Source organism: Pogoniulus pusillus, chromosome 16, assembly GCF_015220805.1.
Source record: "Pogoniulus pusillus isolate bPogPus1 chromosome 16, bPogPus1.pri, whole genome shotgun sequence".
NCBI classification, from domain to species: domain Eukaryota; kingdom Metazoa; phylum Chordata; class Aves; order Piciformes; family Lybiidae; genus Pogoniulus; species Pogoniulus pusillus.
The window spans coordinates 402829-416753 of record NC_087279.1 but is presented as its reverse complement, the minus strand read 5'-3'; the positions used below and the strand labels follow the sequence as shown (position 1 = coordinate 416753).

At 54.3% G+C, this 13925-nt stretch overlaps 1 protein-coding gene across 2 annotated transcripts in view; it reads right to left on the bottom strand.

Moving 5' to 3' along the window:
- Positions 1-13925, bottom strand: part of PLXND1 (plexin D1) — a 72351-nt gene that overhangs the window by 46406 nt on the left and 12020 nt on the right. For both annotated transcript variants that reach the window (XM_064156110.1, XM_064156111.1), the window contains exons 2-7: positions 8964-9140; positions 6096-6227; positions 4279-4379; positions 3507-3636; positions 2224-2398; positions 651-759 (exon numbers count right to left, since the gene is read on the bottom strand). In XM_064156110.1, coding sequence (XP_064012180.1) covers positions 651-759; positions 2224-2398; positions 3507-3636; positions 4279-4379; positions 6096-6227; positions 8964-9140 — 824 coding nt within the window. The remainder of the gene's footprint in view (positions 1-650; positions 760-2223; positions 2399-3506; positions 3637-4278; positions 4380-6095; positions 6228-8963; positions 9141-13925) is intronic.

Sequence of the window (13925 nt, the reverse complement as noted above, 5' to 3'; positions counted from 1 at the left end):
CACCACCTGCAGTGCCACTGCCTGGCTCCAGGTTACAGCATACCTGAAGCCACCCTCCTCTGCTCAGCAAAATGCCCTTCTTGCCCCCAGAGGCTTTCTTCCATTGGTGAAGGCAGTGGCCAGGACATGGGATTCCTGGGTCAGGGACATGTTTTGTTCCTGAAAGGCAGGCAAACTTCTGTGGGTGGCACCAAACCCCTTATGCCTGTCATGCTGGTGAGGGGTATTCAGCTGCTCCCACCCAGAGCTGGAAGGGGCAGAGAGTCAAGAGCATGCATCCCTTGCTCCCTCCTGGGCCTGCAGATCCCCCGGGAAGGCTGGCAAGGTGGACACTGGCACCTAAGGGTTAACAGGATGAGCTTCTACCAAATATTATTCATGACTAAAAAACCCAGCACGGCCAGATGGTTCGAGCCGCCTGAGGACCCTCCCTTGTCAATCCCTGGCAGTGCAGCCCTCATGCTCCTGCCAAGTCCTGCCCGCGGCACAGCCCTGCTGGCACCGGGAGCTGTGCTCCCTGGGAGCCCCGCAGGAACGCAGCGGGACCCTCCCAGCTTCAGCCTGCCCCATCCGCTGTCCCAGCGACGCCCTGCCCAGCAGTGCCCTGCCCAGCGGGGTGGCCCTGGCGCCCGCCCCGCGGGGTCACTCACGCTCTCCTCGGGGAGATGCTGCCGGTTCTTTTGCAATCGTAGATGGTGAAACTGGCCTGGATGATGTTTCTGCTGTTGACCCGGAGAGCAGCCTCGACGGCCACGTGGTCTGAGAGAACCAAGTCAAAAGAATATTGGGTTGCGAGAGCCTCTCGCTCACACTTAAAGTCAAGGCAGCCCCTGGGAAAACAAGGGCTAAATCTGGGTTGTTTTCTCCAGGGCTCCCTCCAAGCTGCATTTCAGAGCCTAGGCTGTTCCTCTTTTGCCTTCCGACTCTCAGCTCCTCCCTCTTAACTCAGAGTTCTCCATTAACCCCACCAGAAGGAAACACCGCGCCTTTCGGCAGAGAATTCCAGCCTGTTGTGCAAGTGTTAATTAGCAGAGTTAATTACTGTCTTCACTTACAGTTGGTGCTAAATGATAGTTAAACCCAGCGGTAATTGGAGCATGTTAGTTACCCTGTTTTCAAATGCCGCTCGTGGTCCCCATGACAGCAGACCCACAGAGCATGGTGGAAATCCCTTTCCTGGCTATTTCACAGGCCAACCTAACTCCCCCTCCCCCAGAAATTTTTCTTCATATTTTTTTTCTTTGCAATTTTGCCATCTAAGCATCAGGGCCAGGAGACAATGCCCCTTTCAGAGCATGGACAATAAATCAGCGCTCTGGATTCCAGAAATTCGCCGGGACTCTGCCGTAACCAACAATGCTTAATGATCTCCCAGACTTTGGAGAGCTGGGAGAAAAACAATGCAGCTTTATAAGCTCGCCTATGGAAAGTGGGGCTTTCAAAAGGCCTGGCCAAGTCCTCTCCCACTGAAGTCATCTTCAATAGAGCATTCACTCCAGGCTTGAAAGATGCAAACCAAACCAGAACTCAGGCCTGGAACGAAGCAAAGGACTCAGCAGAAGGAGTCACAGAACAGGGCTGTCTCCATCGCCGCACGGGCAGTGCCAGAGCAGGGCAGTGTGGCCATCGAGGCTTGGCTGATGTCAACCAGATCTGCAGGTGCTCATTGTCTTCAGAATGCAGCTCCACACAGCCTCATCATGAACATCCCCTTTGGGACCACCTGACAACAGCCTCAGTCTGCACTTGGCTGCACAAAGGGGACTGAGAGTTTTGAGCTGCCCTTCAGTACCTACACTCACTCTTCCTGAAGGAGCTGTGCTGAAAGGCAGCACGTGTCTCTTCCAACCTTGGTGATACTGTGATACTGTGTCCAGGAGGGGAATCAAGCAAAAGCAACTAGAAATACCAATGTAAGGAGCAACAATTTCCCCAGGGCTAAAGCAGCTCGGGTTCAGCACTGACACAGAAGCTCTAACCAGATAAATCTCAGGAAGTACACAAACTGGCTTGTGAATTCTGGTGTTCAGAATAACAAATGATAGATCTGAGAGCGTCAGCCTGTATTAGGATGTGGAGCTCCCATGCCCTGCAGAAGAGAAGCAGCTTGGGCCTTTTTGTCCCTGTGTGTATTTGTCTGCAGCTGGGGGAAGAGAGAAGCCCATGAAAAACGGTGCCCACAAAGGAGGGCAGGAGGAAGCAAGCCTGTGTTCGTCTGCGCACCTTGGTGGTCTGGGAATGACGGGTATTCCTCCCGTGGGAGCAGGCTGCAGTAGATGAATTGGTTCACATCATCTCCAGCCACTCTGGCCACTGTCTGGATGTTGTTTCCATAGTCACATGAGATGTTTGTCCCGTTCAGGTTTGGGATTGTCCCATTTATTTGTATAATCAGGACCTAGAGTGGACAGAAAAACAACTCAGTGACTACCACAGAAAATTCAGGTTAGAATCCAGAGCTGTTACAGGCTGCTGGCTGCAAAACAAGCCCACAGTTGTCAGGCTTTTCCCTTGTATGCACTCTGAACTCTAAAGCCACCTGCACACAAAACCTCACTTCAGTAGTGAGAACTCAGTTGTCACCAGCTCCAGCAACTGGACCTGGCAGGAACACCCAGCCCTGGGCTGCCTGGAGCCTGCCTCCAAACACCTGGGGGAATGCAGGACTCAAGGGCAGCACAAGCCCTGTTTGTCCCACCATGGAGGAGCAGGAGAAGAGCAGAATAAAACCTACCCCTGCTTCTGACTTCCTGAATCTCTTGGCTTGCACCAGTCTGTACCAGGGTCCAGTGATGGAGGTGCCAAGCTGGTAGGAACCAGCCATGAGCCAGTATCCAGCAGCAGCACAAGGGCTGAGCTGCCACCAGCCCCCAGAGTAAGGGCTAGGAGTTCTGCAGGCAAGGAATGCTTTGAGGAGGGTGACCCAATGAAACCTGCAGCCCACACTCCTGGCTAGTTTCCCTGCCACCGGCGAGGCAGCTGCCTGGGGACCGCAGCCGTGGGTAGCAGACATGGAGCCAGAGCAGTGCTGGGGTCCCGTGGGAGCCCTCTCCCCAGCTCTGGTCTGGGCTCTGCCCCAGCTGCTGCTGGTTTGTGAGCGATTTCCTCATCTCAGGGCTGATAGAGAACTTTGTCACAGAGAGATTTTTGCCACTGGGAGAGGGTCTTGTGATGAAAACATTTAAAATGTAATGAAAATACTGTTAAAAATAGCAACAATGCAAATCCAGAAAGTGATTCAGCTGTCTGCAGCTGATCTTCTGTATTTTGCAGTTCTGCAGATCTCGGCAGAGGGTTTGGCGTAGCAGCAGCCCTATTGGACCACAGGCTCAGCAGGCGGTGTGCCACGGGCTGCCAAGGCACAAGACACCACTTCAAACTGCCTGACCTGCTGGCATATGACAGAGCTCAACAGCCCTGCGACCCACAGCCGAGCTGCAGGTTCCGAGCAGCCCCAGCCCTGCGGGAGGCTGCTCGTGGCTGCACTGGCGGTCACCCAAACGCACCGGGTTCTCCTTGTCGATGTTGATCTCGGGCTCCAGGATGGTCATGGAAGGGCACTGCTGCACTCCCTCGCTTGCACTCACCCAGAAGTTGGCCCCTGTGAAGTTTGTGCACTCCTGCTGCAGAGAACACCTGTAATGGGCAGGGGAACAAATGGCTGTTGGTTGTTGGTAAAACAAGGCACAGAATGTTGGCTTCCTCGCGTGGGGAGATCCTGAGGACATCCTGTGCCTACCTCCTCCTCCTCTGCAGCTAAGCCCAAAGCTTTGTGGCTGTATTTAAAGCGTCTGGCTGCCACCAGGAGAACACATAGTGCCCCCAGCACCAACAGGGCACCAGGATTCAGGATGAGGCAAGAGAGATGCCAGGCTGGGCTCAGAACTGAAGAGGAAAAGGCAATGCTTTGCCTGACCTCTATTTGTAAACGTGGAGCCTAATTCTGAACATCCCTTTTGGAGTGCTGATTGCCTCCTGCTCGTAACTGAAAAGTGCAAGGGCAAAAGATGGCCTTCAAGAGGGCCTTGTCTCTCTTCGTCCCACGGTTGGATGCCTGCAAGATATTCTCTGCACTGGCAGCTGGCTGCAGCCTAACAAAGCAGCTACAGTTAAACCCTGGCTCTGAGGAGCATCCTGGCCCTCTGAGGCCAGATGTGATCGTTTTTAAAAGCACAGATTTTGCAAGGAATGGACAAAGAGCAGCAGCAGAGTGTGAGTGTGAGGAAATCCTTGGCTGGGCATGAGGGCCAAAGTGCCCTGGAACACAGCCAGGCCTACCTGGTCTCCATGGTGCACCACCCGCAGTAGGCATCCGCAGCAGCCAAGCACTCCATGCACGTCGAGTACTGGTTGCAGGCAGCCACCTTCACCCGTGTCATCTGCACAACAATGGCACTGCTGCTCCCACCTGCTTCACCACAGTGCACCACACACCACCCGCCCCACGGCCAGCATGGCCACCTGGAGCCAGCCACCAGCCACCGGTGTCTTGGGCTGCGTTGTCCACCAACACGGACCAAGCCTTACAGGGTGGAGAAGGAGGAGCAGACCCTAGCCCCGCAGTCCTCCACGCCACATCACTCAGAGGTGCGTGTTCCGTGCACCACCAGCCCGCACGGGGGCGGGCACCGGCAGCTGCACACTACCCCCAGCAGAGCCTATCCCAACCTATGTATCCAAGGCAGGTGAGGAAGCACAAGGAATGGGACTTGCGGCCACCATCGTGTCACTCCACAGGGTGCAGAGCAGCGCTGCTCCTTTCCAGCCAGCACCTCATAATGGACGTGTGACGGCCAGGCCATGCAGAGTGACACCACGCCTTCCTGGCGTGTCAGATGGAGATGGGCTCACAGCTTGTCCCTCCCTGCAAAGAGCTCTCACAGACCTGCAGAAAGCTGCTTTCCAGACACTGCTGAACACTTTCTGGCTGTTTGCAAAGTGAGCAGAGAGCAGCAGCACTCTGCAAACCTCAGCTTGTGAAGAAATCAAAGCACCTCTGGGGACTCGAGGTGCTGGAGCAGCTGGAAGGAAAGCACGCATTATCTTCTGCCTTTTCCTCCCTCCATTTCTAAACACTTGGGAAGGAAAACAGAGTCCTTTGGTACAGCAGGGACTGATAGCACGAGGTGCTGAGAGCCCTGAGCTCCCACCAAGCAAGTGCAGTTCAGACCATGGTCCCCTTGTCCTGATCCTGCTTTGCCCACAGCTTCCTAGCCCTGCAGTGCTCAGCAATCCCAACCCCTCTGATCTCCAAGGAGCTTCCCCAGATGCTGACTCCACCAAAGAAGGACTAATTCATCTGGTTTACTGGAAAAGAACTAGACAAAGGAGAGCCACACAAGTGCTGCACTGGGGGTCTTATGAAGCTGGAATGAGGTTCAGAGTCCAGCCCAGGAGCTGAGTTGAGAGCCGGGAACATTGCTAAAGTGGCACCTGGAGGGGTCTGTGACATGGTAATGACCAGTCTGCAGGGCACTGGGGCTTGGAAAATGCAAATGCAGCACAGAGCGTTTATGGTTGTGCATCTCTGCTTTGACAGCTCCAAATGCAATTCAGGACAAACCCCAGTGCCTGGAGCACTTGGCTCTGCTCACTTGACGAAGATGAGGTTGTCTGCTTCCACCTGCTGCAGCATTCCTGCTCTCCACAGCACCCTCCTTCCATCCAGCCCTCCTGCCAGCCAGAAACCTCCACCAGGGATCACCCCTGACAGACACACCTTTGGTCTGCAGGATCCCCCAAAAGCTCCCTTAAAGACTGCAGGAATTGGGTTTCTTTACAGGAGCAACTCTGCTAACAGCTGCCCTCCCACAAATGGAGTTTGATATCTTTCACTCTTCCTCTTACCCAGCCACCACAAGGCCTGACAATCTGGTCTGCTCAGTGTGACCCCCACCCCATACAGGAGACTGGACAAGCACAGCTACCCCCCTGGAAAGCAATTTGATACCTTGGCCACAGCCCTGAACTTCTGGGCTCTGCTCATCAGAGTTGAAGCAAATTTTATTGTCCCTTCCTGCCGCCAGCTTGGTGCTGAGCACTGACTAAATGCAGGATGCTGACTGGAGCCCTGTGCAGAAGGCTGAAGAACTCACCTGATAGGAGGTCATCAGATAGAGGTAGGTGGAATCAGAAGGGTCGAATTGCATGATGGGGTGGACAGGCTCCCCGTAAGCTACTGAAATGGATCTCCTGCTGATAACCTTCATGGTACTGTCCAGATTAATCTGCAGTGAGAAGAAGCCACTCACTGAGAGCACCTTTCAGACACTCCGGAGAGAAGATCTGTTCCGCTTGGTTACAAACAAACCCCCAGTGGCGCTCCCTGTCTCCAGGCACTGTAAATCTCTGCACACACACACATGGTTGCACTGGGAGGCCAGCTCTGTGTCAAGGGGAAGATGACCCAAAAAGCAGTGGTCAGGAGCCCTGCTTCATGCCAAACAAACCTGGGTCCCTCTGTTTAAATCTCTCTTTGAGAGGGTGCCTGGAAGACCTCTGGTCTCAAGCTGTGCCTCCCGCACTGCTGCTTCCATCACACTCATGGCTGCTGCTACCAAGAGCTGCAGCTCCAGAGCCTAACGAAAAGCAGCAGAGATCAGCACCAGGGCTCTTACCACATTGCCACCCCCTGCCCCCTGCCTAGCTGCAATATAGCTGCTGTCAGTCCTGGCCAAAAGAAGCTTTTCTTGGGGCTAACTCCAGGAGACCAAGGCCGCTGCTGTGGGAGAGATGAAACCTTGTCCCCTGAGCCACCAGCTGAAGTGCCCACAGTGCTGGGAGAGGCTGTGAGGCATCAGCCTGCCCTTCACATCTCCACATGTCCTGACATTTGACTCACAAACTGAGCAAATGAGATGTGGCATTGCTGAGAGGAAGTAACAACAGGGCTACACAATGCCTCCTGACAGTCACTTTTCAGCTTCAAACAGAAGGGAAGTGAGGAAAATTCCTACCTCCCTGCTAGCAAGGGATGGCAATCATTCTGAGGACCAAGCACGCCTCGGCTCTCTAAAGTCTGGATTAATTAATTAACATAGGATTAATTAATTCTTACACTAGAGCAGCACAGACATGTCCTAGTGAGATAGCAGAAGCTCAAAGCAGAGGGCTTCTCTCTGCTAAGAACCATGTGCAAGCACTGCAAGCTGCTGTGCAGAAAAAGGGCCCTCCTTATGCCCATTCCAAAAGCTGGCTATCCAGAATGAAATCATTTCCCCCAATCACCCAAGATATCCAAGAACTGAATCCTGACACCCTCCTCTCCAATCCGTCACCATCCGCTCTCCTCTTCTGCTGAAATGTGCTCTATGCTCAGCTCTTCCTGGCACCTGTCCTGAGGTCCAGCCCTCTCCTGAGCTCATTCACCCCAGACTTTCACTGTGCAGGCTCCTTCCTTGGACCCTCATGAGCTGTGACCCCCAAGAAGAGGCACCACAGCAAGGCAGAGAGGCAGAGCCTGTCAGTCCTCTCTCTGGAGCAGGGCCAGCGCTCGCTGGTGGACGTGCTGCACTGGTGCTGCTGAGGGCCAAGAGGGATAAAGTTCTGGGTACCCCTCCACAGCACCTTGCCTATGGACTTCCAGACATAGACACGCAGGTACTGGCCAGGACAGGGCTGCCACCGCAGTGCCCTCTGAAGGCACTGCACCCTGGCACACCCTGCCCTGGCCATTGCTCCCCGAGTACTGGTTTTGCCCTAACAACTGCTGGCCATGGCACTGATAATAGCCTTCCTAAGTGCCCCATCTGATTAAATCCCCCTAGGTGCCCCTAGCAGCCATAACTGATGCTGGCAGAAGCTGGGCAAGGTTCTTTCTGCCCCTTCACTGTCTTTTCTCAGGCAGCACATCTGAGTGATAGCTCACACAGTGTCTTGTATCCCGTGCCAAGTAACAAGGAGCCCCGAAGGTAAAAGGGCTTCTGGTTATGCAGCTGTGTTGCAGAATTAGATTAGAGCTATCTGAGCAAATTATCCCAGCCAAGGGCAGCCAGGAGCCTCTCCCTAATGGAGCAGCAGCAGATAAGGCTGCTTTCTGCAGGCTGATAAGGGCAGCAGAGCTGTTGCTGCCGTGTGAACGGGGCTGCACTGCGTGTGGCATCTGCCTGCCCTGCCCGGGGCACCCGGCTGCCCTGCCAGTTCCCTCCCACCCTCCCCAGTTCCCTGCCCCCAAGGGCAAAAATCAAAGCAGTGAGCTCCTTTGTGAGCATTCCCATCTTTCTGCCAGGAGCACTTGGATGGAAAGGAAGAGCTTGGATCAGTTTTCTTCTCTCCTAGCATTCAGATCCAATATCCCACCCCATGTCCCACTCGCCCCAGGCTGAGACAAAGCAGGTATCATCCGAGGCTCTGCTCCAGGGCTTTCTTCCCCTCTCCTCTCTGGACCTTTGATGTTGAATGGACCAAATGAGTGGCTGGCTAGAATCAAAGCCTTCTTTGGCAAACTCCAAGTGCTGAGTTTACTGCTACCTTGGCCTTGCATCTTGCCTCTGCAGCCAGGGCACAGCATGGCCCTACACTGCCTGTGGTACATCACGTACAACACTCCATCAGATGCAGGGGCTCACACCTGCTCTGGGCTCAGCTGTGAGGAAGCACCTCTTGGTGATTTCACTGCCTGCATGGAGCCTTCCAAAGCCTTCAGGTGGGAGGCAGAGTTTATTAGAATTGAATGATTAAAAGCTGTGCAATAACACTCCCAGCACAAGGTTCATCAAAACCACCCCTTTGCATGGCAGCCCTGACCAGCAGTGACCAGCCACGAGTCACCAGGCAGACACATCGCTCTGTGGGTGGTGGCAGCACCTAGTCAATTCCTCCCTGCCAAAGGAGGGCAAGGGCTCAGATAAACCTGGCCACAGCTGCTGTCCCTGTGCCACCAGGAGTGTGGAATGGCAAAGCACCACTGCCCTCCCCGTGCCCCACCATGGCTCTCTGTGCCCAAGCTGCTGGACCCCACTTGCCTTCAGGAGTCCTCCACTGGCAGTGCCCAGGAACACCACGGTGTAGTTGTTGACGCTGGCCACAGCCACGGCAGTCAGGCCAGTGTAGGTGAAGATGGGGGTGGCAGTGATGGGGTTGACGATGGCCAGAGGGTGCTGGAGATGTGCAGCTCCACAGTCCAGCTGCTCCGGCTGCAGCTGCGGAGAGATGTGGCTGTCAGGGGATTGCAGCAGGCACCACGAGACCTCCCCTTGACATTGACGTGGACAAACCACTGTCAGCCCCACTATGCCCAGGGGAAGCTCCTCACCATGGAATGGTAAAATGCTCCTGGCTGATATGGGAGCAAAGGGCTGTGCCAGAGCCTCCTTTGTGCTTACTGGACTCAGCCTCACCGCCAAAGCCAGACCAGACTGTGCTGGAGATGCGCTGTCGGAGGAGCTTTGCCTTTACCTAGAGTACAGGCAGGATCAGGGTAGCACCAGTGCAGGGCACCCCAGGAGGGCATCCTCCAGTCACTTACCACAACAGCACCTTCACCTTGGCACAGAAGCCTGGTGTCACAGTGAAAGGGGATAAGGGAGCTCCATGTCCCCATCTCTCCCTGAAGTAGTCAGAGGAGTCTTTTCCAGCATGGCACTGGAAGCCCCTGGCTGGAGGGGGCCACAACACAGGGAAAGTTTCTCAGCGCCCTGAAGAGTCCTCCCTTGTAGAGCTGGTGCCTCTGTTCACAAAGAGCTGGTCCCTCACCCACTCTGCCACTGTGACAGGTTCCCCCTCCCGTGGGTCAGTGTTGCGCTCAGGTCAGCCTCAGGATCAGAGGGAGCATAGCTCGCATGGTGCAAGCCCATAGCCAGCTCCAGCTCCTTCCTTCTCAAACAAAAGGAAAGCAAAAAAATTCTCCAATAGAAAACCTCAAAATATTTCTGTGCAAGAGAGGAAGGAATAAAGAACAGAGCCCTGGGGGAAGGGGGAAAGCTTGCTGGCAACTATCGCCACTGTAAATCCCGGCTCTGATCTTGCTGCTACTGCAGTCAGCAGCAAAATTTCCACTGGGATGAGATGAGATGGGGTGGGATGGATAGGACAGGATAGAGGAGCTGCTGAGCAGGAGGAGTCATAGTGCTGCAGGACATGGAGGGAAGAAGTGGTAGCACGACTCTCCCCAGAGAGAGGTCTGACCTTGTCCAGCCTCTGCCCACAGGCACTCACCATGCCCCAGGTAGCAAGTGCAGCTGTGCTCTGTGCCCGTCACCACAAGACGGTCATTAATCACCTCTGGTTTCTGCTTTCAAGCTGTTCCTTGAAGCTCTGAGGAAGCAGAAACTGCCTTTGCTACAGAGAAGCTGAATTCAGCAGGACAAGCAGCATTGCAGCTTGAACAGGTGCCTGGCTCCAGCAGGAGCAACTGTGGTGAGTGGCACTGATAGGCTAGCACCAGGCACGAGGGCTAGCAACTAGGGCCATGAGGCTGCTATTGATGCTCCACGTTGATTGACTATCAGGTGCCCGGGGCAAAGGCAGAGGACAAATGTTAAGGACTCCTTGTCCATGAGCAAGCATTTGGCTCACTTGGCCCAAAGCAAGACAACAGACTTCAGCGTCCTGTGCTAAATCAATTAGCGGAGCTGCTGCGTGACAGCAGCACTTGAGAACAGGACTGATGCCTCCTATTTCCCTACCCTGCCAAGAGGCACCCAAGATTGATGGCCACTCTCTTCAAAAATTGTCCTTACAACTCCTGCTCAGACACCATGGATGGACTCAGCAGTGTGTGAGCATGTCAAGTCTTGTTGCCCTCAACCTACCTGCTGGTAGCTTTTTTGAAGTGCCGGAGGTGTGGCCAGAGCTGCTCTGACAATGAGCACATTTCAAGGGCCATTACCACAGCATCTACAGCATCATTTCAGCCTCAGCTTGAGAGAAGTCACAGTTCTGTCACCCTGCCTGGGTGTGGGCATGCAGTTGCAGGGCTGATGTGCTGATGGCGGTGGGTGTCTGCAGGCTGCCCCAAAGCACACCAAATGAAAGCAACCAAATGAAAGCACACCAAATTAAGGTCCTGATCCTAGGAAGTGCTTATGAACTCCAGACAAGAGACGCTGGTGGACTGCAGCACACACCCTAAAACTAAGCACATTTCACACCCTGCTGAACTCAGCCATAACACAGATATTCCTTCCCAAATCATTGCCAGGAGAGGTAACTGAAGTAGAACAAACACAGGGATCTCAGGTTGTATTTGATCCGACGCTGGACTGCGTGCTTCCACCGGGCAGGAGAGCTGACAAGCAGCCTGCTCAGCATGGGCCCCCCTCACTGGCCTGAGGACACCAGGGCCTGAATTTTAATTCCCTTATTGTCCTTGTTATTTCATTAATGAAACCAGACTAAATCTTCAGCTTTCCCCCTTCCCAGGCAGTTCAGAGTAGTCAAATCTTCAGGCTTTGCAGTAAGGCTGAGACCCAGGCAGGACCACCCCTTTGTGCTCTCCCTGCTTCAGGGTGCCCCTTGTGCCTGACCACCACCACATCCCGGGTTGGTGCCACACAGAAACACAGCCCTGGACAAAATGGGGAAGAAACTACTAAAACCCAAAACAGATGTGAAGCAACTGGGCAGTGTCTCTGGGAACAAGGGTCAAGGTCCCCTCACAGATTGAAGGAAAGAAGCCCCCAGCAGACCATTTCAGGGCTGTACTCCAGGGTAGGAAGGCTCTCTCCCGAGAGATCTGGACAGACTAAACCCATGAGCTGAGATGAACAGAATAAGGTTTAACACCTACACTTTGGCCACAACAACCCCAAGCAATGCTACAGGCTCAGGACAGTGACTGGGAGGCAGCCTGGGCAAAAAGGATCTGGGTGTGCTGGTGGACAACTGGCTGAAGATGAACCAGCAGGATGCCCAGGTAGCCAAGAAGGTCACCAGCATCCTGGTGGACACTTGAGTTTATTCACTTATCCTGGGGTTGGTTATCTCCAGCTCCTCGTTCCTCCTCACCAGCACTAACCACCTGAAGCTCACAAAGGCTCCTTCCTGCCAGGAAACCTGGGCACAGAGGTAGCACCATGCATCCAGCAGGATGCTCAGCACCTCGTCCCCGCAGCAGCTGGCACCAAGGTCTGCCTGTCGCCCCCGGGGGGACACGGCCCTTTCTTCTCACAGGTGGCTGAGAGCAGGGGAAGTTCCTTATCTGCAGCGCCTGCTCATAAATCACCCAGCGCAGAGCGCGCAGCAGCGCGGGTGTCTGCCTCTGTAAACAGGATGCGGCCATTCTCACGCAGCCCAGGCTGTGTTCGGGCCACACATCCTTCCTCCCGAACACCTCTCTCCCAGTGACAGCAGGAGACGTGGTGCTTCCCTCCCCCTGATCCCAGGGCGGGGGGACGCACTGCGCTGCTGCTCCTCGCACACCACAGCGCCGAGGGACATCTGAACTGTGTCACGTTAGAATAAACAGGATATGGCCAAGCCACATCCCTCTGCAGGCACCAGGCAATCCCTGCAGCTCGGGAAGTCGCACAGAAGGCTGGGCTAAGGGGCTCTCTCCATGGGAATGGGGTAAGTCCTGCTCTGCCTTAAACCAAACTGCCCTGCCCTGATGGGGGGAAAGCAGAAATGTTACGTTTCTTCCCAAAGCAGCCTCCCTCTACCATAGAATTGTTTCACTTGGAAAGAGCTCCAAGGATTTTTGAGTCCAACCATCAACCCAACACCACTGTGGCCATTAAACCATGGCCCCCATGCCATGGCCACATCTCCCTTGAACACCTGCATTTTGAACAACCCCATGGGCACTCACTGTACTGCCACTGCTGCACCCTCTGGACTGTCAGTACCTCACAGAGCACTGGGCAAGGAGAGTCAAATCCTTCTGCACCCAAACACCTGTCTCTGCCACTTCAGCACTAACCAAGAGCCACCTTGGGCACATGCTGGGGACAGCCTCCAGCCAGCCCTGGCCCAGCAGCCCTGCCACCACCAGGAGGGTGCAAAATGTCACAAGAGATGCGAATTAATTCAATCAAGGAGTCACATCAGAGGAGGGCTTGTCAGAGTACCCTCTGAACATGACTGCAAATCCAGCGTGGGACAGAGGAATAGCTCCAGCCACATCAAGGCTCCAGAGCTCAGCTGTTTTCACCATGAGAGGTCAGTTCTTTATCCCAGGTCTGAAAGGAGCAGAAAAAGCCATTTTCCAGAATTTCCATTACAGCTCCCCAGCCCCAGAGGCAGGCATGCAGGATGTCCCTTCGGGAAGGAAGTCTGCTGGAAACAGAAGGAGGAAGAGGAGTGGTGAGGCAGCACTCAGGAAAGCCATGAAGCACACTGATTTCTGCATCCTGTGTTTGTGACTTTAAAAATAGTTCTAAAGCAAAGATGGAGTTTTTGGTGGATCAACAGCAGGCTGTGGCTCAGCAAAAGCCCTGCAACTTCTGCTCTCCACAAGGCTCCTCTGCCTCTGCCAGGGCAGGTCAGAACGCTCCGTGGGGCAGGGGGGGAGCCCAGCCCCCTTCATGCATCATATCAGAGAGGATTAAAGTGTTGGCTTCCAGCATGCCTGGAGTCCTGGGAAAACGACACAGCCAGCATCCCATAATCCGCTCCAAACTTGTTGATTTGTTGGACTTAGACATCGTCTTCACGGGCTCAAAATTTGGCAGCTGCTCCCACACAACTGACATTTTCAGGCCATTAAAGTCGGTGATAAAAGGGTTCTGGTCTTATCTCCTGCCTTCCTTAACATAACCCATTAGACTTATTATTAAGGACGAGGCATGACTCAGGGAAATCGCTGGCTGCAGAGAGAACGCCCAAAACAATTCGGAGAGAGAAGAGCAGGGCATGGGCTCAAAGTTCAGCTGCAGGGAAAGGCTAAAATCCAAGGTGGAAATACTGCACGGGCACAGCAGGAAAATGGGTAGAGGGGGAACTGGCAGCAGAACAGCCCAGCAGCATTCAGAAAGCAGCACAAGGTG